General features: G+C 47.0%; 3 protein-coding genes across 3 annotated transcripts in view; all 3 read right to left on the reverse strand.

Moving 5' to 3' along the window:
* Positions 1–18,716, reverse strand: part of dati (zinc finger protein datilografo) — a 73,638-nt gene extending 54,922 nt beyond the window's left edge. The window contains 2 exon segments of the mRNA XM_018451108.1: positions 15,700–15,810; positions 17,637–18,716. Of these exon segments, the coding sequence (XP_018306610.1) occupies positions 15,700–15,810; positions 17,637–18,695 (1,170 nt within the window). The 5' untranslated portion in view covers positions 18,696–18,716.
* LOC108724575 (protein no-on-transient A-like) lies at positions 18,712–19,502 on the reverse strand. The gene is made up of 3 exons (XM_018451009.1): positions 19,458–19,502; positions 18,769–19,367; positions 18,712–18,724 (listed from the first exon to the last, which is right to left on the reverse strand). Exons 1-3 carry the CDS (start codon positions 19,500–19,502, stop codon positions 18,712–18,714), a joined length of 657 nt encoding a protein of 218 aa, XP_018306511.1.
* Positions 19,503–19,522: 20 nt separating this feature from the next.
* LOC108724576 (uncharacterized) lies at positions 19,523–26,546 on the reverse strand. Its single transcript, XM_018451010.1, has 3 exons — positions 26,189–26,546; positions 22,869–23,141; positions 19,523–20,909 (listed from the first exon to the last, which is right to left on the reverse strand). The coding sequence occupies exons 1-3, from the start codon at positions 26,544–26,546 to the stop codon at positions 20,746–20,748; spliced, it is 795 nt and encodes a 264-aa protein (XP_018306512.1). The 3' UTR covers positions 19,523–20,745.
* Between the last annotated feature and the right edge of the window lie 340 nt (positions 26,547–26,886).

The raw sequence follows: 26,886 nt of genomic DNA on the forward strand, positions 1-26,886 counted from the left end.
GAGCGTCCGACGACGTAGCACACGCGAGGACTGCTTGTGAAGAGTTTGCACGCGCGTTCGCTCCGCACGCGGGATTTCCATGAGCGTTCAATATTTCCGCATTCTGTGGAATTACGAACGAGAACGCTCTCTCGGCCGTGCACGTATTGTAGGATGCGGTTGCATTCTTATGCCGCAATTGTTTCGGCTTCGCCCAACTGTCCGCAAGTCGAATGCAACGAGTTACATCACGATCGCGCGTACGTCATACTCGCTGTACCGATAGCGCGTCGCGATACTCCGATTTGCGTCGATGGAACAATTTTCTGCTTGTGTAAAGAATTTTTTAATAAACCTTTTCTCGTTTATATATTAATAACGACGAGTTGAGTAGGCGATTCAAATATAGCGCACAGATATAATGAAAATAAGAGTTACAGAAAAAATATATTGTAGTGTGTTAAAAACCAATCCATTCAAGTCCCTGTTAAAAAATTTCGTATTGAATTTTTCATGAAACATATCTGAGTATTAATTTAATGTGATATGATTATGTTATTTGAATATTCAACATTTTTTGGTGTCAAAATAACACAATTTATATGAGTAAGTTAGCAAATAACATAAAAATGATGTAATTTCAAAACGTAAATACTTAGATAATTGAATAAAAAACGTGTTTTAATTTAACATATCATAAATGTCAATTTTACTGAAAAATATACTTTCACGGTTTGCATATAAATTGCGTGTTACATTTTTTATGTTAATTTTTTTTACATAATATTTGTGTTACTTTCTCTCAAACATATTTATTTTACATAAAATTAACTAAAAAAATTTGAGTGAACCGTTTGGGACACGTGAAATGTGTTTAACACAAAGTTCCCGAATATGTGGGATTGCAGCGTACATTAAATATTCATTTTAGAATTAAGTTTTTTTTTTCTTCTGGAAGAAGAGGAGAGGTCACGCTGATAAGTATCTGGGGACTGATCCGGCGTGCGTAACGGCGCGCAATGTTCGCGCGACTATTCGCGCGACTATTCGCGCGAGTTGTCTACTCGTCGCACTTTCGGTACGGCAAGAAAAAGGGCGAATAATACCGGATTTAAGAACCGGCTGCATCCGTGCAAGACCGTGTCAGATTACGCGCCGGTTTTCCGTCCTCCTCTCCGCGGACCCCTACGCGATCTGGTCCCTTCCCGCTTACTCTCGCTGTCTTGGGATCGTGCTGCGTTCCGCGCGCATGGAACAGCGAGAATTGCAAGTGACGCCTGGGCTGCATGCTAGTAAACGAGCCGCGATAAATGGACTTCGATATTAATTAAGCTGACGTTCAGCTGACGCGCGACGCGACGTTACAGATCGGTATGCGCGGCACGGCGAGTCGCTCCGTTTTTATTATTCGCGGTGATCGAAGCCGCGTCGCAGTAGCGGCGCACCGGTAGCGGCTCTTTCGCATTCATACGGTAATGCAATTCCGTAATATTCCGTTTCGATCGCTTCTTCGTCTTTTCTTTCTTTCCTTTTCTCACGAGTGCTGCGCGCCGTCTCCGCCATCGCGAAATGGTCAGCGAAATCCTTTTTTCACGCTCAAAGACGCTCAAGTATAGAGATAAAAAGTAGATTTTTTTAAATTTGGAAAAAAGCATCAAATAAGAAATGAATTTCTTACGATAAACATCAGTTTTTTTTTTTTACGAAAATGATAAAGAATTCATATTTCTTGATTATTCATTATTTGATAGATCTATGTATATTATCGCTTATAATTATTCGAACTACAGATATTTTATTTTTTATTCCGACTTTGAAAGCTAATAATACTTTATTAGCATAATTGACACAGTTTTGTTGTATATATTGGTTGTGATTGTACGTATTCTAAATTTTTATTATTGAGATAACGTAACCTAATAATAATATCGATTCAAGAATAAATTGGAGATAGTTCGATGAACGTTGTGTCTCTTATTTAAATTTAGAATGTGTTTAATTGCAATCAATATATAATACAACGAAAACAGTGTCAATTTAACCATAGTGTGTTATAATAACACTTACTTAAATATTTAAGTAAGTAATGATAATATTTAACTTTTAAAATCGGAGTATAAAATATCGTTTAAACAATTATGAACGGTAATATGGCCATCACCTCTCAGTTATTGCATTACATTTTGACTTTTACAGTTATTTTTACACAGAAATCTTTCGAATAAATACAAAAACTGAATTCTAGAACAATAACATACCATCAAAATCGTCAAATGCCCCAGAAAAATATATCCAGGTAAAAAACTTTCAGGGTCGAAGCAAAAAGGTGCTTTTTACTGAGTTTTTAATTGAAAGTGTCCAGTTTTATTTTTTTTTTTTTGGTCATTTTCATCTCTACTCTCGAGAGTAACCTTGCGCTCTCGCGTCACGTCATTTTTTTTATCATATCAAACGTATGCTAACAGTCGGCGTGACGCGACGCGATGCGACGCGACGCGACGGAGCGGGCGGGCGGACGCGACGATCGCGGTCGCGGCTGCGGCAAGTCGGCAAGGTAAGACAATATGAGCAGACTTGTCGGTGGTCAGTACCACCGGTACAGTCTGTGGAAAATCATTCCTCCTCGCTCTCCTTCTGACTCTTTGTTTTCGTTTCCTGCGCGCCTACTCCCGGCCAGCATGTACGAAGCCGGCACGCTAGCCACGAGAAACGGGGCTTTCAGAGAGCTACCGGCGACAGCTGGAGCTCGGGCCGATAAGTCGCCATCCGATAAGTCGTAGAATATTATAGCGATGATCGTAAAAAGAAAAGGGCATATAACGCCTACGTGGCATAGGAAAGGTCGATCCGTAAATCGATCGGCGAGTTAAATGACGTCGCGGAACGAAAATTATCTTAATTAACGTCAAGCCGCGACGTACAGCGGTGTAATAAATTGACGCTTTCGTGGACTTTCGCGCGAGAATGCAAATATCGAAAATATCGTTCGCGCGAAACGACACTCGCCGCTGCTGTTGGCATGCCAGCCACGTTTGCGTTTGCGAGTCGGTCGATCGGGCGACGCAGCATTAACGTCTCGATATCCGTGCAACCTTGACCGAGTACGCGACCGATTGCTGAATCCTCGACACTGCAATGGAGACGACCCTGACGTGCCGCCGGTGAGAAATTGCGCGCGACCAACGGTCGAGTTCTAGCTATCTTATCATCGTATCGTCCGCGAACGAAGAATTTTCTTAAGAACAAACTTATCGCGACGAGTTTGATATCTTCGATGATCTTAACAGCGAAGTAAAACTTGATTTTATAGGAAACTGTGCGTCATTAATATTTCACCATTTTTGCAATATTTTTTTCTGAGAGTCTTTGCGGTCGCTGGTTTTGCTCCGCTGCGAGTCACTGATGAAAGAAAGCCGGCGAACTGTCTTTGATAATCTCTAATTTATTTTAATGACGCCGAAGCGTGACTCGGGGAAGAGAAAGAGATGAATCAGAACGAGACGGAGACTCGGCGAGACTTCGGGAGAATGCCGAACGCCTCCGACGCCGCTACGTTGTCGGAGGTCAGGTTCACCAGCCGCACGATGCGCTCGATCTCTTTCTTCGCTCCTCGTTTTCGATGCGCAGATGAATGCTCGAAAGATTAACGCGATTAGACCTGCGATAATCGTTTCTTTTTTTTTTTTGCCAAGTTACACGAGACGTGTAAACAGTGTTGCAAAGTACACGCAAAAAGTTTCAACTGACTTTTTTTTGTGTGTTCTGTATAATGTCTGTCATAATATGCATTATTTAACGTTAATTGATGTTCGATGGACGCGATCGTAAAGCATGAATGAGAATAGCGATTAAACATTGACACGATTTTGGAGTGGCGGCCGAAGTGTGCGAAATATCGTGACGCCATGTGGCGAAGGTCGCGTAACGACGCGTTCTTACGAAGGTCTCGTGCAAGCGGGATCAACGTTCCCAGGACGTAAGAGGATAGTCAAAAGTAACACCGAGTCAAATCGCGTGGAATCCGAAGGCCCCGAGAGTGCCGTGCCGCACATCGTGGCTCACGGTCGAGCCCGTCCGCAAGTGGCGCGCCTGGCAGAGAGAGAACGCAGGATGCTGGCCGCTGCATCTTGCATATATGTATGTTTTATGTCAGCGTGCATTCTGCATTCGCGCCGTTGCCACATCCTCGAGTTCTTTCTCTCTCACTGCTTCTTTCCCCGCCAACTTCTCATTCCGTCCTCCCTTTCTCCACGACGTACACCGCGCGCGTCTTTTCTTCTCATTAAATCCCGTCCTCCTCGTCTCCCGCCTTTCGTCTTTTCTATCTTTTCTTCGGTTCCACCCGCGCTTCGCAAATCGCAAGACAAGCGACAGTGTGTTCAACGAACTCGGAAAAGCGAATGCTCGCACCGAAAAAGGGGAACCCAGAGGGGAAAGCGCATTACAATATAGCGTCGGTATGCTTAATAGATCGCTTGTTCAGATAAATAACCACTTGAGCTATGCCGAACGAAACATTAAGCAGCATCGAGTACAAGCTCCGATTGTTGCCCGCCGTTGATCAACCGCGACGATGTAACAAGATGACTGGCTATCGCGGGCCGATAATTTTTCCTCTGCTCGTCGGAGCTCGTTATGTCGTTCGAACAAAACGAAGCTTATCCAGCATCGCGAGTTTTTTTTCGCAGCTCATAGGTAATTCAAATTTCTCCCCTCGTCGAACCTCGATGAAATTCCCACGAGAAACGCGCGGGAAGGGGTTGGCTTTTTGCCAGCGAAATAATTTTTCGCATACGCGCGATCTGCACGTGTGGCTTCTTCTCTCGTTCATGTCTCTTCCCCGCCCCGAACAGTCCTCGAGATCTTTTATTATTTTAATTAAAGTTCCAGAAGTTTACTTTTATTCGTTCAATTTCAAAAAAGTGTGTTATGTTTTTTTTTATTTTATAATAAATGTTCTCGCAGAGTTTATTAGCACACGAGCAATTTCTATCTTCAATTTTATTTCTCTCTTTCTCTCTCTTTCTCTCTCTCTCTCTTTGATTCTCTTTTTTACTCTCTTTTTCTTCCATAAACTCTCCTCGCCTCTCACTCTTGACTCTCATTTCCTTCTACACGCGAACGATCTCGCCGTCTATGCCGTCTATGCTTGCTGTACCGGCTTGAGAATCGCGAAAAATACCGATACATAGTATTACGCGGAATTTATGCAGCCGAGCCCGTGCATATGAAATCATCCGGGACTAGTTTCTTGTCGACTGGCAAGTGACGGAGCGTCACGGGAGGTCGATCAGTCCGTCTCGACATTGGAGTAGGTCGAGACGCGCTTCGGACCTCCCCGCACAATCAGTACACTTCGAAAAAGAGACACTATCAACGTCGATCGTGATCTAGATCTGTGGTCCGTATTTAGCGCTAAATGTGGCTGTCTGATTATGAATTTTTTTATCTGATTATGTGAGTTTATTTATCATATCACGAAAATCGCATGACAATGTTGTCACGTTAAGAAAAACAGAGTCATTGAGCGCTAAGCACAGAATATGCACGAATCAAAATATACTGGATCGACGTTTTAAGTTCGCGAAGCTTTTATAGATTTTTCCGTCGTGGAAATAATTTCGTTAACGAAAACGAATTTAGGAAAACGCTCGCAAGAAGGATCTGGCGGAGTGTCGGCAGATCGAACATCTTCTTTGTTCGAGAAGAATAGAGACGCGGGAAAAATGCAAGTTTCACAGAGTGCGTGGTGTAAGGCTTTCGCGAACGGTAAACACGGAGATCTTTCTTCTCGGATTTCTCAGCACCGCGTCATCCAGTGGGCAGTATCGTTCGCGCTCGAAGGAACGCGTCGTCCTCGTTCCGGAATGTGTGACCGCGGTACGCGATCCTGAGGAAGGACACGTTTGACGTAGGGTCGGCTAAGCGGCCAGTTTCGTGAATGTGAATGACGAAGGAACGCGCGTGGACAGCGAAGACGTCAATGTCGTCCTGGCCGGTTCCGTTCGCGGTACCGGAACCACCGGCAAGTTAGCCATGTTGATTTTACAATGGAAGCAAATCCGGAAATGAAACGAGGATGCCAGGACATTCGTTCACGGTCCAGTCGCTCCCCCTTTTCCTCCGCGTGGTGATACCAAGCTTACACGCAGTCAATGGAGGGACCGGTCAAGTACTAGTTTATTTGTTTACCTTTTCCATCACTTTTTATTCAGGAAGGTGAGCGAGTAACTTGACTTACATCCCTATTGACTTCGTGTATTCATAGTTTTCCATGTTGCCTCTTACCTCTCGTGAGCGAGTCTCTACAGTAGGTGGATCACAGTTAAATCGCGGTGGTAGGAGCTAGGTAAAAAGATCACAAAATATGGCACACTGTTGCCCGAGTTCATCGTTCGGCACTTCGCGGCGCGGCTGGTCGTTCTGGTGGGGGCGGCGGGTCCGGTGGAGGAGGGTGACGAAGAAGAAGAAGAAGAAAAGGACTGTATGACGATAGGGGGAGAGACTCGAGAAAATGGGGAGAGAACGAGGAAGGAGCGTTTGGAGAACTGACGGAAATGAAATACGCAGAAACGAGAAAGCGAGGAATGGAGAACGAGACGACGAGAGGATCTATCCAGCACACTGTCAGCTGTCAACCGCGCGCACGTTGTCGATAGTCTTCTTTCACAAGCGTTACTGCTACTCAGCCTGAGACGAGACAGATCGACAGTTCGACACCTTCGAGGCTCTCTCACGGCCCCCCCCTCCCGAAAGTCCTCACATTGGCCCTTCGAAGATGGACGCGATTTCCTCGTGAGATTCTTCTTATAACAACGAATTGTGGCAGTCTCTCTTCTTTCGATTTTTTCTTTCAAGAATTGTCTTCTGTCGGTCTCACTAATAAATTCCTGTAGTTTCTTGGTCCCAATGATCTATCACTTGTTGCTCCTTTTTTATTGTCCAAATTGGTCCCCGATTTTTTTACTAGACTAACAGTGTGTGGGAGAGGAAAGGGAGATAATGAAATGGGAAACGTCACTGGTCCTCGTGGTCGGTACTGTCGTGGTCTTCATAGTAGTGATGATCGTCGTCGTCGTTGTCGTCGTTGTCGTTGTCGTCAGCGTCGGCGTCGGCGTCGGCGTCGTCGTCTTCGTCTTCGTCTTCGTCGCACTCTCGCCTCCCCGTATGTGTGTGTGACGCGGTGCGCGCGTGGTGTCGCGTAAAGTTGATCGTGCGTGCGCACCTTGTGCTTCGTTAAAGAGTCTTTTCCGTATAAAATGCTGGGGCGCCGGCGAGAATCGGTTTGGCCGTCGCCGCGTAGGCTTCATGCCGGCGTCCTCGCTGCGGATTGGCCGTACATAAAACGGTGGGGAGCACTGGCGCGAAGGTCTGAAGGTAGAGTACTCGCCTCGAGAAGCCACCAGAGCGGATCCAGGAGAGTATGAGAGTGGGGTAACGCCTGCTGCTATTGCCGGCAATGCACGCTCTATCTACAGGGGGTTTCAGGGACGGCTAGGGTTGCATAGATCTACAACGATGACGCCAAGTTGAATCAAGGATCGTATTCGAAGTTGTTCGAAAGTCAAGCGAAAGACTTTCATAAGGTTTGAGAACAGCGATTTCGAAAGTAATATCGTTGTACGATTATATAATAATCCATAAAGTGTTTATCGATACGGTATGAATTTGATGGGATCGCCATCGAAACGTCTCACGATTACGTAAAGCGAAAGAGCGTTCTATTCGTTTCAGGAGGCGACATAGAACGCCTAGTTCGGACCGCCAAAAATAATGGTTGGCCCGGAGGGAGTTCCTAATCTGGAAGTAGCATGCGCTCGACCAATGGTCTTCCTCTAAATTTGGGACCGCGTTCTAGTGGGGAAGTAGGCGCATAGTAACGCGACGAGATAAATTCTAGTGGGGATAAAGGCCCGTAGAAGATACGGTCGGACCCGTGGTGTGGACTCGCCGCGAACGGACCTTCCTCCTGCATCCATCGGCGAAACAAGGACACGATTAAAACGAGAGAGAAGCAGAGGGATAGGGCGAGAGAGAAAGAAAGCATGGAGAGAGTCGGAGTATCTATCCGACAGTGACCATCTTTCTCCTTTTCTCTCTGTCTCTCATAGTTTCTTCGTAGTTTCTTTCATCCTCGTCTCGCGTTCACTTTGCACATGTCGCTGTCTCTTCGCCGACTTCCCTCTCTCCTTCTCTCTCGCTACATCTATTGCCGTCTACCTATCGTCCTTCCCACTCTCTCTCTCACTCCTCTCTCTTGCGCTTGGGAACAGCCAGGCTATTCACCCACGCATGCACGAGATGACGATGATGATGATGCCGGGAACGCGCTGGCTGCTGCAACATGCAGGCTCCAAACGGTCGTTGCTTTTCCGTTTGCTCGCGCGACGTTATAGTTAAGTCGAGTGTAAAAATGCGCAGTGATAAAATTCACGTGGAGAGAGAAGTATGTCTTAATCCATTTGCAGCATACCGGCGCGCCTTTTTCAATTAGCAATTATTGCAGCTATTCGATTTTCCGTCTGCGTCGTAAAAATGTATCTCAATATACGAGTTGCTCGCGCCGATATCTTTAAAATACCTTTCAGGGACCTTCGACAAAGGCACCCTTTCTTTCGCAGAAATCGCAATTTTTTTTTAACTGACCGAGTTAATTTTGCGGCCGTGAATCGATCCCCTTCTTTCTAATCGTCTGACCTCCATTTTTAATCTCGAAGGATAAAGAAACGTCGACCTCTCCTTCGTATCTTTAGCGGGTTTTTCTTTATTTTTTCTCCGGCGTGCAACGCGCGAGTGACATTGGTGCACTGCCGTTGTGTCGATGTCGTCGTCACCATCGTTGAACGGCCTCGCTGACACAGATTCCGAATCGGCTATTTTTTCCTCCGGCTTGCTCGCGCTTTTTTATCTCCGCTCCTTGGTGCGTGCGCGCCTTTTTCTTCCCCGCGCCTCCCTGTTCACAGAGATCGCCCGTTCGTTCGCTTTCCTTTCCTCTCCCCACGCGCCCATCTTTTTCTCTCTTTCGTACTCCTCTCCCTCGCATTCTTAGCCAGATCCTGACCTACGACTACGTCCGGGCCAATGTCTGAGTTTCGACAGTCAGCCTGTTCGAGCGAATGGCAACCTCTTCGAGAAAGATGTCGAATAATTTACAGTGCCATATATTAACAATTAATTTTTATTATATTCTTATAATCTTATATTCTGTTTCCTTTGTATATAAAAGTTTAAAAAATTCTAAAAGTTTAAAAAAATTTACTGGATTTTAAGTTAAGTATTTAAAAAATTCTCTTAAAATTAAATTAATTCCTATTAATTTAATTCCGCCTGAGTCACAACGTACTAATGCCGACTATAATAATTTCGCAATTGTTTTATTGGTTCGAAGATCATTTTTCCATATAGTTTTATCATGAATTATTTCAGGAAAACTCTTCGAGAGAGATATTTGTCTAATAGTACTCAGTTCACGCGCGTGTAAAGAAAATCTCGAAAACCGCGGTCGTTTTAGCCGCGCCGCATTTCGACGATCAGCTTCGAGTGCACGCAAAATGCACAGATATATCTGTCTCGCTATCGCCGACGCGGAGGGAACTTGGCGAATTATTTTCCTCTCGCTTCTTCTCACGCATGCTTCTCTCCTTTCATCTTTTCGCTCTTTTTCTCCTTTCTTCTCGCGCTCTTGCAGCCAGATCCTGACCTATGACTACGCTTTCGTACGAGCGCGCGAATTTCGCCCGAAAGTCGACACGGGCGAAGGAGCGGATTCGCGGACCTCCGAGGTCACGGAACGACAGTGGGGATCTGAGGCCGAGGGTCCACGAGGGGGGCTGCGACGTGAAGAAAGAGGGCAGACGAGAGGGAGATCGAAGTAGGTGGTGGAGGTGGACGAGGAGAACGTCCAAGAGGATGCGGTGGTGGCGGAGGACTAAGCGACATGGCTCACGGCGGGATATAGGAGGTGAGAGGAGGAGGAGAGGAAGATAGAGAGAGAGCTCGACAAGGAAGAAGATGGACGAAGAAGAAGAAGAGGATGAAGAAGAGGAGGATGGTGATGAAGAAGAAGAAGAAGAAGAAGAAGAAGAAGAAGAAGAAGAAGAAGAAGAAGGGGGCTGATCCAGCGGCAATATACACACGGAGCGGCGCAGACCGCGGCAAAACTCCGCAGTTTTGCTCTGTTCGATTTTGCAAACTTATATTTAGAAGGGCAACGATCTTTTGCCGCGCTCGCGGCGGCCCCAGCGAGAAAGAGAGGAGAGGAGAGGAGAAGAGAGGTTCTCGGATACGCGCGCGGTCTCTCTCTTTCTCTCCTACGAGACGGACCCTGAGATTTCTCGACCGCGAGAGAGCCACGAAATGGCAACTCTCGCTACCATTGCGTTTGTGCCCCGATTTTTCTGTTAGCTAGCCGTATCTCTTTTCGTCCCCTTCTCACTCTTCTCTGTTATGGATAATTTTTCTTTGTCTCGGCAACATCGTCATTATCTCACGTTGACGTCAGCGATCTTCATCCTTTCGGTTCGGCGGGTTCGAAATACCGTTGCTAAGCTTTAACTGAGTAATATCGCTCTGCAGATACGATAAGAGATCATTTAATCGCTTTAGTCCTATAATTTATCGCGATACATAATACTTTTTAGATATTCTCTACAGGAATGTTACGAAATTTAAAATTAGCTCGAGGATCGAACACCGATTTATTTGCGAGTCGCGTATTCCCCTTGCCATGTGCTGCGCCGCATTATTAATGTTGATGAATTTATAGATGAGCGACATACGCTCGTGACGTATATTGAGTAATATTGCTGCGTGCACCAAGGCCGAAAACAGTGCGGTCCCTACGTTGCCCTATAATCGCGCATGCATTATGGGAAACTTCGAGGTCAGTCACCTCGGCAAAGTGTATGTGTTTCGTCGTCGCCTTTATTCGCTCGCGGCGGGTTTCGCGCGGGCTCGCATGCTCCGCTCAATAACGAATTCGCCGGTTCGTCGCGCGAATACGTGCCGCTAATTGACATAATTGCTCGCAACAAATATTCGCGTGGGCCACCGGAAAAGTTTCGCTCTATTATTGGAGAACTGATGTTTTCACGAAAAATTTTTTTTTGGTCTTCTTTACCGTGTAATGTATGTAATCATTACGGAAATACCACGGCTGTTATTGATATATACATACATCATTAAAAAGGAGTTCGCGCTTCTAGAATAGTCCGCTGTATTTCTGTTCTGAGCGCGATAATCGTGCAACACGTGTCTCATCGTCGTTTTACTCCGAATATTATCGCAAATTCTCGCGAAAGTCGGGCAATAATCGAACGAAAATCTGTCTGTGCCGTTTCGATGTTCCGTGAACTTTGGGCAAACCTACAGCGACGAGATATTTCCGCGATATACGCGCTGAAACGTAATATAAGCGGTGGGTACGCATGGCGTGCGCGGGCGTATTTCGCTCTGTCGTGGAACAAGGTTTTCTCTATCTCTTTCTCCCGGCCGCCCCTGTGAGTGCAATCTTATCGTGGAGCAGCGCGCTGCACTCTCGTCGCGGTTGCAGAAGAGCGCGGAGTCAACGAACGATAAAAAAAAGCACGAAGAATAAACTCCGTTCCGCGTACCCCTCTCCGTTCCGCGCGCGCTTTTCCTTTTCTCGCCACAAGGGGAGCTCTACTCCTTGCCATCCGCGTGTTGCAACCTCTCGGCAGTGTGTGGGCGCGAATGCAGCTCTCTTCCATCCTCTCTTTCCGTCCCTCTCTGTCCCCTCGTCGTCCCTCCCTCTTTCTTTCTTTCTTTCTTTTTCTCTCTTTCTTCGCTGCGCGTTCTCCCCGCGCTTCTCGCCGCCCCCGCGGCCTCACCGTCGTTGCCGCTTCTCTTCCCTCTTTTTTCTCGTGGTTTATTTGGGGTAGGTCATGTTGAAACCGCATACGAAAGACCGGGGGAACGGGGAGGAAAGTGAGAAAGAAAAGAACCGTGTGCACGTTGGGGGCCCGTCGCGACGTACGCGTCTTCCACTTTTCTCTGTCTGTAAACTGCTCTTTGTACTAATCATGTAATTTTGACATGTTATTTGCGAACGGTAGCTGTGCTTTGATGCTGCTCGCTCGCGGAATGTACCCACACGGTTTCGATTACTCGCGGAAACGGAATGGAAAGTCATTAGGGGCTGCGTATCATTATCTCAATGTGAAGATTCCGAGTCTTTCGTGAGCACTACCGTTAGTATTATCATTTTACTATTTTACCGATGCTTTTTAATTAATTACGTTATTAGCTGGTATCTCATCTTTACGCATCGTTGTTTTTCTGACTTTATATTTTATCAAGAATACACGAAATAGTATCTCGAAGTTGTTCCCGAAGTTGTTACTTTTACGATGTTTTCGTAAGAAACGTTTTCCTCTTCTTCGAGAAAATTAGATTTCTGAAACAAATCTCCATCGCCATTATCACCCACCGTTCTTCCACAGATTCACCGACTTTCGCGAGCGATCGAACGCATTCGATTAGGCCGATTTCGAAGAGGCCACGGATGCGCGCGCGTTATTGTTGCCAATCATGCGATCCGAAAATTATAGAAAATTACTGAAAAGCTAAGAAACTCCATGACGATTCGCTTGGGACCGAGCGAAAGGGGGTGAAATGAGGGAGGGGAGGGCACCCCTCGTCTTGAGACGTCGTAATTCTGTCTTTGCCGTAACGGCTATCCGACACGGAACTTGACCCCCTTCCCTCCCCTCCCGCCATCCGCCCTTTCAGTTTTCTTCCTCGACTTGAAACAGAACGACCCCACTCCACCTCCCTCTGCCTTTCCCCGGTAACCAGAAGGGTTACTCACTAAGAGAGAAAGAGCGGTGAAACAATGACACGCGCGCGAGAACCGTTATTTAAATAGTACACGAGAACCTTCCGGGCATGAGGAGAAAAAAAAGGTTCGCGCTTCTCTAAGGGACGCAACGTGAGAAAGACTCCTCGAGATTTGCATGCCGGAACGAGACGTATCTACTCTGGCAAATAGATAATGTGTGGTTTTTGTTTTTTTTTTGCTACCGCTGGCAAGAGAAGCGAAAGGAACGTATTCATTATTTGATCGTTTTCCATCGCGTCGCGCTCGACTATTAAATCATATACTTTGCAATTATCGTTACGCTTCGTGTTCCTGCATTTTATTCATTTTTTTTTGTTATATTTTAAAATAATTAGAAATCTGTCAATCTTGTAGCAATTGAAAGTGAGAAATTAAATTTCAATGATTTTAGTCTTTTTCCATTTTCTATTTTTTTATTTAATTAAAAATTTAATTAATATATACATATATATATTAAAAAATGTTTTAGCTTTCGAGCATAAAAATTGATGTAAGCTTGTTATACCGACAGGTTTTCATATACATTGAGATAATGATAATACGTCATAATAATTTACATTTGTTGGAAAGCAACTCGATTTCTTTCGGATTTTTCTCTAGCCACTTTCCCATCCTCTCTTTCCTTTCTTACGGTTCTGGTTTCTCCTAGCAGCTGTCAGCTCGATCCGAAATCGTAGTCCCGTATCGATCAAGGGTGAATCGTGGTCTGGATGCAACTTAGCCATGGTCGTTGCGCCGAACGAACCGGTTTAACGCGCGTTGAAAGAGCGAATTGGGGAGAAGCATGGAACAAAAAATTCATTTGAATCGGCCGACCCGGGTCGAGCAGAGGCGTCGAAATAATTGGATTTTAATTTTCGAGGTAGCGCGAGATAGAACAAAAAAACGCGGGTGCAGCACCCCCGGCCCTGAGAACGGTTCTCCGCGAATGTTTATGTAATATCGCGACGCACTCGTCTCGTCCTCTCTACATCCGCGGAACCCTTCATCTTTCCCACGAGCTCACAATGAATCCTCAAGTGTCTCAAAATTTTTTTATCAGAGTGGCATCATTGCCGGATACAACGGCTGAACGCATTCACGTATTATTCTTATCAATCCTTAATTAAACAATTCAATTTAATTAAATTTTATTAAAAAGATTGTAAGATTATAGACTTTAATTAAAACACACGTGGCTTCTTGAGATTTTTCTATTATCACAATTTCGAATCGATATTAACATAATTACGCGCAGTCAGCCACAGCAATTTTTTTTATACTATGTATATTTTTATATTTTATATTTTTTTATATTTTTTATATTTTTATATTTTTTATGTTTTTTTTATTTTTATATTTTTATATTTTTTTTATTTTTTATATTTTATGTTATATTTTATATTTTATAACACTGATTCAGCAAGATGAAGTAAAATCCGTAAAATAAACTTCAAAATATAAATATTAGGAATCAAGTCCGGCCTATCGAAGGTACTCATATCAGTCCTCGTTGCTTGGACAGAATGAAAGGACGATGGCTCGCTTCGACGGTTCGGTCCACGAACGGTGCGTGGGGACGGCACAAAGGAGGCGAATGTTTTAATTAAATCTCAGGGAAACGTGGAAACTTCGCCATCGCTCGGCGTTTTTGCGATTTTCCGAAAGTTTCGCTTCGCGCGCGCAGCGCGGGACGGCTTTTAAGGTGGCGATGGAAGAAAAGGAAGGACGAGGTAGAACACGGCGGGAGGACGAGGTGCTCGAGCAACCCCCTCTTGCATCCCCATCGCCTCCTTCCACCTCCTCCTGTTACCTTTTCCATCGTCACTCCAACCGCCGGCGCTATCGCCGCTAAAATAAAAGAAGCCGCAAAAACAAAAGAGCTCTGCGGCTACTTAACGAAACAAATTGTTGTTACGTCCTGGGGTTGAGAATTTTAAAGTTTCCAGCAGGAAGGGGAAAGTATCCTGCCTTTTTACCGCGCTGTTCTCTCTTTTCCCGGGACCTCACGCTCCGTTCATCAGTCGACAGTTTAACGTAATTCGGGGCTCGTTAGTGCCGCTTTCTTTTCTTGTACTTTCGTGCTTGCAGTATTGGCGTAAAGTCGCGCAAGGAAGTCGCGTATGTATTTTGTGTCAAACGACTGTACGATACAAGTTGATCGGATACACGAGTGCAATTAGTCACTCGACCGAAAAATTGCCGCTTTATCGATGTACTTTCTCGTCGCGTGCGTGACACAAGCGCTAAACGTTATGATGCGGAACGCACATTTCGCCGCATACCACGCGTCATCCGTTAAATCTCTAGTATGATGTAACGACACGCTCGTTAGTATACGAGCATGAGCGAGAACGAGGATCGTTCGAACCGCCGCTGGCGGTCAGCTACGAGTAAGACTATTTCACAATGCACAGGAACAAGGCGATACATTCAGCTGACGAGGTACAAAAACGAACGGTGATACATATACGACACATGCCAGTGGGTAAAGAGACAAAAAAAATAAGATAACATCAAGATCAAAATGATGAACAGATAAATGAGCAAAGCGATCGAGATGCAAACGAAACAAGAACAATCGCGAGACGTTCCAGAGAAGTTCGCGCGAAAGCGAAATCATAATCGGGCAGAATATAACGAACTGAATGGTGTTGAATGTCGATAAATGAAAGAAAAATAATGTCAATGAGTGAGACGAGACGCAGCGCGTCTGCGACGTGCAGGATCGACAAGTTAAATGAAATGTAAAAGAAAAAAAAACGGCTTCGACAAAACTTCGGCCGTCAGTGAGAGAAAGCAAGGAACTTAAGGTACGCGCGCACGGGCAGGGAGAGCGTTAATAAAAAGGATTTTGTGAACGGGCTGAGTGTTCAACTCACTCGCTGCAGGGTAGACCAGCATTCCTCGAGGGTGCGTTCGCTGATGTTGCCCATTCCTCCACCACCGCCGGCACCTACTGCACCTCCAAGCCCCGCCGCAGAGGCACGAGACTATCAGGCAAGATAGGATAGCTCATGTTAGTCCCCGATCCTCGTCGTTCTTTTGACGCTACTAACCGTCACTACTACAAAGCTTCTTTTCGTCGAACGGTAGTCCGCGATTGCTACTTCGAATATAAAAACAAGCGCGCTCTGTCGTGGCAGTGACAAGCCGAGAACGGCGTGACGGAATAAATATTTCTATCTCGTGTGGACACGCAGAAGGTAGTTATGGAGTCGCTCGATCGAGGCCGATCACGTGTAAATTAATATCAGTATTCGCAATAATAATTACTCATTAATGCAAAACGAGATTCTTACGATAGTATTCGCAGTGTCTTCGAGTATATCGTATCGCGACTATAGCTACGGTTCTCTCGGTTCTTCTCACGAACGATATTTATAGTCTCTCTCTAATTACAAATCACCGATGTTCACAGACTTGCTAACGCGATCTCAAAGTTCCGCTATCTGTCGGGAGATACGATGTGTGATTTTTATCTTTCTCTCTCTCTCTCTCATACTCTTTCGCATTCTAGCTCTCTTGCATTCTCACGCTCTCCTTTCTCTCTCTCTCCCTCATCGAAACTCCGCGGCCCATGCCGTCGCAGAAACACGGCGATATTTTCTTGGTAACATCTTCCCGGCGTACCGTATGACGTATGCGTATGGTATTATCTGTGTTGCGCGGGTCAAGAACCCCGGGAGACGACGTATCTGCATCTCCCCTCATTGGTGTGCGTGGGCCGCGTTCGCATTTGCGGACCGCACTGCTACTTTGACGTGTGCGTGCTTTCTCGGTCTCTCTCGGTCTCTCTCTCTCTCTCTCTCTCTCTAAAAAACCCCCCCCCCCCCCCCTCCCACTCACTCACTCTCACTCTCTCCCTGTTGCTCACACTCTCACTCGCAAATTCTCTCTCTCTCTCTCTCCCTGTTGCTCACACTCTCACTCGCAAATTCTCTCTCTCTCTCTCCCTGTTGCTCACACTCTCACTCGCAAATTTTCTCTCTCTCTCTCTCTCTCTCTCTCGTGTACGAGCGTGTAAGTCAGTACGATGTAGTAAGTCAACGTACTCTATTGATGTGCATGTGTGCGTGTACGTGCATTTGTGTATCTATACGAACCGTGGTCAGCGTATCTGGGTACAGTCGCGTAATCAAACCGACGAAATTGTCGATGACATGTGACTTTGTAACGCTAAGATGACGCTAAATTAACGGAAAAGTCATCGCGTTCAAATTCCGCCGATTTTCCGCGCAAACGTTATTTGCAAGCAGTCTTACACGAACGATAAATTAGAATCGGCATTTGGTCGTTTAACGAGAATTTGCATTAGTAATGCACGTTTTCAACTAGGTGCCTTATTTTTGAGCGAGGCGACGTACTTTCGTAAAGCGTTGAAACGGCGCTACTTACACGAACGAGTACCGACATGTAGGAGGGACCTTGATATCTCGCGATACTTGGAGCCCGTCGACGTTGTCATCCGACAACGTCATTGAATAAATATTTTTCCCCGCGAGAAGAGAAACCTCGCTCGAAAGTATTGTCCAGCGTCTGTCGGCTTGCGAGTGAATGACCCTATTTATCGGTGCGTTATGTATTTTTATCGCGGTCGCCTCGCCCTAGTTATTTATCGCTGCTCTCCTCGCAGTGGATACGGAGAGTCGCGAGACACCCGTCCGTTTCTCTCGCGGAGCGGAAGATAATAGAAAAAGACACGTACATGCATGCGCACATAATGTATGCGTGTAGAACGGAGGTGAAACAAATTTTTTCACTTCCGAGTCGCGAATGTAAAAATTCAGAGATTCCAATTCAATATGTAGCTTCTCACCTGTAATTCGTTGACGAGCTTCTCCGTGAGAGTGGCATCGTGGGAGTCCTGACTGGTCGCGCCTGGACTCAGCATGGAGTTCTGTGAATTCTGCTGTTGAGTGCCCGACATGTTCATACCGGCGAGACCACCGTTCTGCGCGATGGTGCCAGCCATGTTGAGCGCCTGCTGTTGCAGATTCTGGGTGAGATTTTGCGCTTGCTGTAGATTCTGCGTAAGATTTTGCGCCTGTTGTTGTAACGCTTGCTGGTTAAGCGCCTGGCCAAGGTTCTGCGTGAGGTTCTGCGCTTGCTGCTGTAGCGTCTGGGACAAATTCTGCGCTTGACTTTGGATGTTCTGTTGCAGGCTCTGACTCGCTTGGCTTAAATTTTGCGGTTGGTTAAGCAATTGCTGTTGTTGTTGCGGCGACAAACTCGGCGTCAAACTCTGCGCCAAATTATGCTGTAAGGTCTGTCCGAGATTTTGCTGCATGTTTTGCGTAAGCGCTTGTGTTAGCGCTTGGCCCAGGTTTTGATTGAGCGCCTGAGCCGCTTGGACGGCCTGGACCGCCAACGATGGACTTGACGCCTGCGACATTGTTTGTTGTGCCTGGGCGAGGCTGTGCAGACTCTGGGCCATACTGGAGGCAATGGCGCCCTGATGATCCGCCTGTGGTGACGGTGTCGTCGGTGCCGGGGAAGACTGATGCTGTGGGCCCTGATTAGCCTGATTCATCGACAGTGCATGCTGCTGTTGTTGTTGCTGCATCTGTTGTTGAGGACTAGCTGTTTGGCCGAGTGTCGCGTTCGTGTTCTGCTGTACTTGCGAAACCGCAGCCTGCTGCTGTTGTTGTTGCTGCTGCTGCTGCTGTTGCTGCTGCTGTCCGAGCGGACTGTGCATCTGCTGGACCTGCTGCTGATGCTGTGTCGAATTCGAGATGGGACTATGCTGTATCCCGGGTGAATGTTGAGGCGGACCACGTTGCGGCTGCTGCCAGTAATCCGACATCTTAAATACGTGTTGGCGTAACGCGTGGAGGTTCGCGGCTGCCGCGGTGACAGCCGAGGCTTGGATCTCCATGGGTTCGGAATCGTTTTCAAGATCGGGCTCTGGCGAACTGCAAGGATCCTCGTCCTCCTCCTCGTCCTCCCGCTCGGTGATGTCCTCGTCCTCTTCGTCGTGAATTCTTGTGGACCGGTCCGGCTCGGGTCCGGGCGGTCCTCCGCCAGCAACAACAGCAACACCACCGGCGCTTCCGCCGCCGCCGCCACCTCCACCGCCACCTCCGCCACCGCCGCCACCTCCTCCACCGCCGCCTCCTCCTCCACCTCCTATCCCACCCCCCGAATCGCCAGAGTGGAGATGATTCCCCGGGTGATGCTGATGATGATGCTGCTGTGGCAGGTGATGGTGAGGACGCGACTCTGGATTTTGGTTGTGCTGTTGCGGATGCTGCGGTTGCTGCTGTTGTTGTGGCTGCTGCTGTTGTTGCTGCGGCGGTTGCTGTTGTTGATGGTGATGCTGCGGCTGCTGGTGGTCTAGCTGGCCGAAGTCTGGTTGGGCTTGCGTCTGGGCACGCAGGTCCAGGGCCGCCGTCGCGTCCGAAATTTTGAGGCCTTCGCGAGAAGCCCGGGCTACCCCCTTCCGGCGCAGCTTGCCCGCTTTTTCGCACCCCTTCCGGTAAGCAGCTCGACGGCCGGCACACCTCTGCGCTCGCCGCCGTTCCTTCCTACCTTTCTCCTCGCTCGGCCGCTGTTTTCAGCCTCGGGATCGTCGTAACGATAACGATCCTCGCGCCGTGCCGAGCTTCGACGTGGGCGGCGGGCAACGTCAGTTACTCGCCACCTGCTGCGACTTCCCAGCCCTGCTACCTACCGCCTGGCTCATGAAACTTCCTCTTATGATTCCTCCACTCCCTCTTCCGGGTCCTCTCTCAGATCTCTTCTTCTCTATCGCGCCTTCCCTAAGTCGTTGCTGTCGCTGTTGGTTGCGATGCTTCTCGCGAGAACACCGCCGATCGGTGATTGTACGTCCGTAATGCGTCCTTTATCGTGATGACTTCTTATGTACGCAGGTGGCTGTTATACCGCGTACGTATGCTTTCGTTCGCGTTTCGCGGTTCAGTTGATGGTCCTCTTCTTTCTTCTTCTTATTTTTCTCCCCCTCCTCTGTGTGTCATATGACTGTGTGTATATGTGTCTGATAAATGTATGTGTGTGTGCTTTATATGTGTGCTTTGCGTGAGTTGTTGTGCGCGCGAGCGAACGTTCTCCAGCAAATAGGAGAACGATCTATTTTCCTTCGTCTATCTAACTTAAATTCTAGCGTACACTTAAGTTCAGGTTAAAATTCAGGATTGCCCAGCCCGGACGGTGTAAACGAGAAGGATAGTCCACGCGGACGCGAATCGTTTATCGGTCGGATAGGCTTCCACTCCTCTTCGGGGTGAGAAATCACACTTGCGGAAGATTACTGCTCGTCCCGTTTTGCCCTGAGTATTTTAGCCCCGTTATGTTGGATGTGCGTGCGTGTTGTGTGTGCGTGCGTGTGTGTGCGTGCGTGTGCTCGAACGCGCTCGAACATTCTCGAAAAGTTGGTGTTTGCTGTCGCGCGCGTCGGCTTGAATCGGTGAGTCCGTGTAAATTCTTTTAAGCGGGACGAGAGCGTTTCTCTCCGGGATTTCCGTCACTCCGTTTCTGCTTCCGCCTACTTCCTCCGATCTTCTTCTTCTTTCAAGCTGCTGCGTCGCGTCCGTCGATGACTCCTCCTCGAAATGCGACTCTAGCGTTTTAACTCTTTAAAAGGAATTCTATTCGATTATCGATCACCGCTCGTCGTTACCGATATCGTCGATGGTAGTTGTGGTTGCTTCTTATTATCGTTTAGGTTTAATTAATATTGCACTTAGGTACACTCGTTTTTTGAACACACTGAAATATATATGTATGAGCGCGGGGTTCTCTGTCGAGCTTTTTTTCCGATTCTTGCTCTTTCTCTCTCTCTCTCTCTCTCTTTCGCTCTATTTCTTTCGATCTTTGTCTCTCTGCGCTTCCGTAGCTCTATTCTCCCGATCTTTCTGTCCTCTATCTCCTTCCTCGCTATCTTCGGATACGCACGATCAACTCGCTAATCACTTTCTTCTTTGCAACCCCGCTTCTACTCGTTCGGCTCTCGGTCTTACGCTCTTCTGCTCCTCTGCTTCTGCTTTGCTCGTCTTATTCTGCTTCTTCCGCTTTGTCCAGTCTTCCTCTCCTGCGCGGGAATCTCTCGCTGCAACGCGTCTCCCGCTCGAAGCTGCAATCCAGAAAAAGAAAATACAATTTTTGCGTTGTCCGACATCACGTACGACGAACATTCAACATCAACACTATAATTTTTTCAATGTCATAGGCAACCGTTTCACACGTCTTTGCTCGCGATCGGCGAAGTGTATTCAAACGTCAATCAGACGTACATTTTCAAAAGTATTTGATCGAAGGTTGTCACAATTCACTGTGACTTTTGGTAATATTAATTATAAGATTTGATTATAAATCCGATAATATTAAGATGTAAAATATCTTGACTAATTCTTGTTACGTTAGCATAACGTTATTTAAAACATTGATTTTTGCTAGATGACACTGCCTAAAATCAGCTGTCGTAACGCGAAAATATCGAGTGCCGAGTAACGCGAAAATATTGAGTGCCGAGTAACGCGACGTGAATCGAATTAGAAGAATCCTAATAAAATTTCGCGGTATCATAAAGATATCAGCCGCGAGATTTTATCATCTTATAGCGAGGTAACTCTTATAGCGCGGTTAAATGCGATTCTCTTTCGGCTGACGTTTATGAAGGGTTTACACTTCCGGCCGCGACACAAACAATAATTTCAACCAGCACTGTCAGAAGCACGCACTAATTACGCGGCATGGTAAATTTCGTCCATTTGACACATCCAGCTTTCATGTCGATAATTTAACGTTACACAAATTCATACCCTCCTTTTAGTTACACCGACTGTCGTTGACGCGGAATTTCCAATTAGTTTTGCATTTTAGAAAAATCAATCGGTTTGAAAACGCGAAAGCAAAAAGCGTGAACGTCTTTTGCCGTCGCGTGGTGCTCAGCACTGACATTGCGGAAAAGATGCGGGTATGTAATGTAAAAATTCAAGATTGGTGTGGAGAACTGAAAAGGTTTATAACTGAAAGAGAGTAACATGTCGATAAATCAAATATTTATTCAAATAAAAGTAATGCCGATATAACAATGAGCAATAAATCAGAGTACAGTGAATAGGATAAAAATAAAATGTTCCGGAGCACTGAATATTCTCAGGAATGTAAAGTTGTGATTTACATTGATGTAACATCACTACGAATAACGCGATGTCACATTATGACACTGCCGCTCACACATAGAATTACGTTCGCGATCTTTTTTTTTTACAAGTTCTTGCTTCTTTGTTAAATTGAGAATTTATATTTTTGCGGCTATTTCCCGAATTATATTGTTATTTTCCGATTATTTTCGAATATGCAGTCAGATTTTTTCGTAAAGGTTGTCTGTCACTGAGCAATGAATAGGGTCGACGCGTTGACGACGATGTCAATGAAATGCCAAATAATTTGTTGCAGGTAACGTGTGCCAGGTTTACGCGACGTGACGAGCATTGTCGGCTGCTCGCTGAATTAACGGCTCGAAATGATCACGCGCGCGGATATTCGCATAATCGCTAACTCGTTTACTTGCGACATGACGATTCGTTACGTTTATTGTTCACCGTATAATTCCGCGACCGCAAGCATCAAGCTAATGATTCGCGTGACTGATTTCGACGAGATTTCGAGATAGCGGCGATTGAGCTTCCCTTCGTCCTTTCCCCAGCCCGCCTTCTCATCATTCGCTTCCTCGCGATCTTACCGAAGCACATCGTATCACACCGGAAATCGAGAGGGGATCGGAGCGTGTGCGATCGCGACGAAACACTGTCGAGACGGCGACGATGACGTACCGGGCATGTCAGGATTCGGAACAGGGAATAGGAGGGGGTGGGTCAGTATGGTGGTCTCGGACAGAAAGTGGGGAAAACTGACTAAAATCATATGAAAGTAGAAAAAGATGAAAATAACAAGAGCATTAACAATTGGGTATATTAATCAGGCCTAGATGCACGATGTCGCAAAGTGTCGTTACGTTCACATAACTCGCGACACAAGATTGGTTGAACAGAATATTCCGAGAGAAAGAATCCGAAGGATCTCTTACTAGAGAGATCCAAGTGCGGATGATAGACGGGCAGATGCGGCGGTTGGTGATAGTCGGTAGTACGCGTAATACGTTGCACCTCGGTCTGGCTGCTCGCGACCTTCGTGCACGGTATCGGCCAAGACACTGTTCTTCCTCTTCGAAGGACGACGACGGTAACGACAACGACGACGAAGACGACGATGACTACGACGACGTACGACGGGGGGAAAAAGCTCTCTCCTCTTCCGCGTTCGAGTCCTTGACGGAGGAGGAACCGAAACTGACTCGGGTCTGCGGCTCGCGAGAAACGCTAAGTCCTTCTCCGTCGGGGGTCGGTGGTGGCGCGCTTCTCAGACCGCGTGCGTCTGACTAAAAGCCACCCCCTCGTGCCTTAAAGAACGCGTGTTCGGGTAGGGGCGTTGTCTTAGGTGGTGCGCGGCCGCGAAATTTCTGGCCACCTCGGGGCGCCTTCGCCGTACGCCGTTTCTTACCGCGGCGATTTCGTACGCGGGTCCGACGGGCCCGGGCGCGGGCCCAGGTTACCGTGGACCGACTCGTGACCCCGGCCGCGTCCACCCACGACGAAAATCTACCTCCGGGAGGACGAAAAACTGAGGCCGTCGTAGGACAGGAGTTTTCAAGCTACCCCTCTTTTCCTTTGCCCCCACCAGACATGACGCCGAGGCGCGCGCTCTATCTCCCCCTTTTCCTCAAACTCTCCTCACCCTTCACCCCGCGCTCAGGTGGGTGGGGGATTCTCCGCCGCCGACTCCGCCGACGCCTCGTACGGGGGTAAGCGTCGTAAGGGATGAGAGAAAGAGAGTGGGGCCGCTCTCCGTCTCCGTTTCGCCCGGCCAAGAAAACCCTCCCGGAAGGAGGGTAGGAGAGAGTCGTAAGAACCGATTATCTGTCTCTGTCTATTTTGATCGCTATCTTATACTCCGCGGTTACGTTCCGGCGTAGGTAAGTACGCGAAGCCAAGACAAGCGGGTTCTTAGACCGTATACTCTTTTTGTTAAGGGTTTGTCCTTGAAAACTTTTCACCCGACCGTCGCGGATCATTGCCGTCACATAAACTCACTTGGATTTTACACAATCCTCCCTCGCAAATTAACGAATTCTCATTCAACGGCGAGTATATAAGTCTCACGTATCACATGCGAACACTACGAATCGGGGTATTCGACTGACCGAAAAATTGTAGGGGGCTTCTGTATAAGAGGGTGTAACAGTCTGAGGTACGAATAAAAAAGAAGGGGGACCATCGTATAAAAATGGCCTCCTCCCTCATGTTCCGTATGGCAACGCACGCGTGACTAATCGCGGGGGAGTGGGGCAGGCTTTCTTTTTTATCCCTCTTTACGAATCGTTCTGTGCTCAAGTACATTGTTCTTAATTGTATTTTCGATATTAATACGAGAAGTTTGCTCGCAGCTCGATAGCGATCAGTTGATTAAGTGTCGCGAATCCATCGATCGGGCCGGGGAAGCGGATTCGAATAACATCAAATCATTTCGGTCATCCGTCATCCAACACTCTTCCTATCCTCCTCCTCTTTCTCATTTTGAAAGTCAAATCGCGATTTAAACATGGATCATCGACCTTGCGGAGGACGTCGACTTTCCAGTGGACGCGCTGATGCTCATTTCGCGGCGAAGGGTGGTCGATGGTCATCCTGCTCGTCTTACGCACCCTCCTCGCCGAAGTAGACAACCAAGCTATCCCTTCCTTCTCTTCTTCTCCCTCCCTCTCTCTCTCTCTCGAGCTCTCATCTAACATAGCTACCCCACCATCGCATTAAGCTCCTATTTCTCCCTTCCCTGCTAACGTCTTTCCCCTCTCTGCTTGCGCCTTCGTCTGTCTCTCTCTTACTACCGATTTTCGTAGTTTAACCTCGCTTACGCTACCCGACACCCTTTCCTACATCCTTTTCTCTCCCTTCTTTCCCTTCCTTTCTCGGCCGCCTCGACTCCCCACCAACCGGGCAACCCCCACGCGTCGCATTTTTACGCTGGCCTCGTCCTTTTTTCCACGTGGTATACACGTGGAGGTATGAGTCCGGAAGGTGGGGAGGCGCGACCCCTTTTTTTCTTTACCCTGCCTCTGGCATTCACGCGAGAGAGCCCTGCTGGTCGTCCGAGACGACGCAATAACGCGTCCACCCTTTCGTCCTGTTGTCTCTCTTTCCTCCCTCGGTTGGAAGAGCAGCGGCGACAAGAAAGGAGCAAAGAAAAGAACGTCGCGTAGCGTAGCATCGCGTCGCGTCGCGTCTCGTCGCATCCCTCTACTCATACCCACATCGTGTCCACCCTATCCGTGTTTCTTCCAACGCGCGTGCGACGAGGGTGGATCGTCACGCGAAAAAAGTTAGCCAATGGGTTGGCCGCCCCACGATGGTGGAAAAATTGAGTGACCTTCGTCGCACGTGCAACGCCACGCGCGCGACAACTTTCTTTGTTGCGCGATGGACCATCGAAAAAAAATGTCTCTCGCTTCTTAAAGAGATATTCTACGACGACGATATCTGATGCAAGATCAATTATTGTATTATATATGTAATACACTTTGCTCATATATGCCAGAGCGCAATTAAAAAGAAGCAGGCAATTAACGCAACTCGTTAATTCAATTCAATTTTATTTTTATGTCTTAAGCTATGTCTTTCGCGATTGACATTCTTTTCAGGCACAATTTTATAAGTCATAAAAAGAGAAGTAAAATAATTTTTTTAGTTCTTCAGAACATCGTAACGAAAACAAGATTTAATAAATGAAACATAATTTGTCTTGATACAATTTCGTAATAAATAGAGGTTATTTATAGACATTTGCGAATTATGCAACGAGCAATTTTGCAAAGCCCAAACGTAAAAATATTCAGTTTATCGGACGCTGAACCGGGGCGGAAAGTAGGAACAGGACGAAAGTATCGCACTTCCGATACGAGGGTCTCCGGTACGAAAGTACTCGGGCGCAATCGCGATCGAACTTCCGTTCGCGGCAGGCTGCCACCGTGGTAAGAATTTCGGCTCGGTAGAGAGGAGGGACTCGTTCGTACGTCCGCTACGCGCGAGTGTGCTCCTCCGGAGCTTCGAAAATAAGTACGTAGAGCGCATTGGGCAATCGAGGCTCACTTTAAATTACAAATGAAGCGGCCGGCGTACGTGAGGATAAAAACAGGTGAGAATCGAGCCTCCGCGCTCGGTTATGGGGTGGGTGGATTGTCAGGTACACATACGCGCCCACTTAGACGTGTGGGTGTATGCCGTTACGAGTTACTCTACCGTACATACGTGCGTGCGTACGTAACGTATGTACGAACGTACGTGCGTTATGTACGTGGCGTTTTAGATCTCAATCCCGATCCCGATTCCCCCTTGATCCCGATCGGCAGCTGGACTTCAAGAACGGACGTACAGACGTATACTTGCTGCGTACGAATTGTTGCACGTGCACTTGTAACTCTGACGGCCAGTTGTCCGGCTCCGCGCTCTGCGAATTGAGCCGATCGACTACCCCGATAGGACGTATACGCCTTTGCGTAGGAAGACATTTGTCTTCTCAGCCTGATTCTACCTACTTTGGATTGTCCGCCTTCTTCATCACGAATAGCGGGGGAGTGCGTGGAAATGTGTCGACGAAGATGGTCGTCAGGTGGTGGAAACGTCGTTGGGATATTTGTTACTTTATATCGCATATATCTTCCGAATTTTTAGGTTCACAGCAGAAATGACGAGGCCGTTATTTCTATTTTAATTAATGATGAAATTTTATTAATCAAACCTTTAAAATGCTCTCTCGTGAATAGAAAATAAATGTAAAAATGATAGCAATGTGCCAATATATAATATTCGACGTGTTAAGAATTTTATTGAAAAACGGATAGTTATTTGACACGACCGATTAATACGACCCGATTAAATATCCGTTTTCAATTTTCATATTCCTTTAACGCGTCTGTCACGTAAAAAGATTTCCAGCGCAATAATTTGTTCGGACGGTCTTTTCGCATTCGTTTGCTGCTCGTGTGAAGTAGC

This window comes from Mycetomoellerius zeteki, unplaced genomic scaffold (genome assembly GCF_001594055.1).
Source record: "Mycetomoellerius zeteki isolate Tzet28-1 unplaced genomic scaffold, Tzet1.0 scaffold31, whole genome shotgun sequence".
Classification (NCBI taxonomy): domain Eukaryota; kingdom Metazoa; phylum Arthropoda; class Insecta; order Hymenoptera; family Formicidae; genus Mycetomoellerius; species Mycetomoellerius zeteki.

Coding starts and splice junctions, on each gene's coding strand:
- LOC108724576 (XM_018451010.1), bottom strand. CDS start 26,546: ATGCGATATAAAGTAACAAATATCCCAACGACGTTTCCACCACCTGAC. Junction 23,142..26,188: donor ATTGAGATCTAAAACGCCAC/GTACATAACGCA, acceptor CGCGAGCCGCAG/ACCCGAGTCAGTTTCGGTTC. Junction 20,910..22,868: donor TCCGCACTTGGATCTCTCTA/GTAAGAGATCCT, acceptor TCTGGATTGCAG/CTTCGAGCGGGAGACGCGTT.
- LOC108724575 (XM_018451009.1), bottom strand. CDS start 19,502: ATGAGCCAGGCGGTAGGTAGCAGGGCTGGGAAGTCGCAGCAGGTG. Junction 19,368..19,457: donor CTGGGAAGTCGCAGCAGGTG/GCGAGTAACTGA, acceptor GGCTGAAAACAG/CGGCCGAGCGAGGAGAAAGG.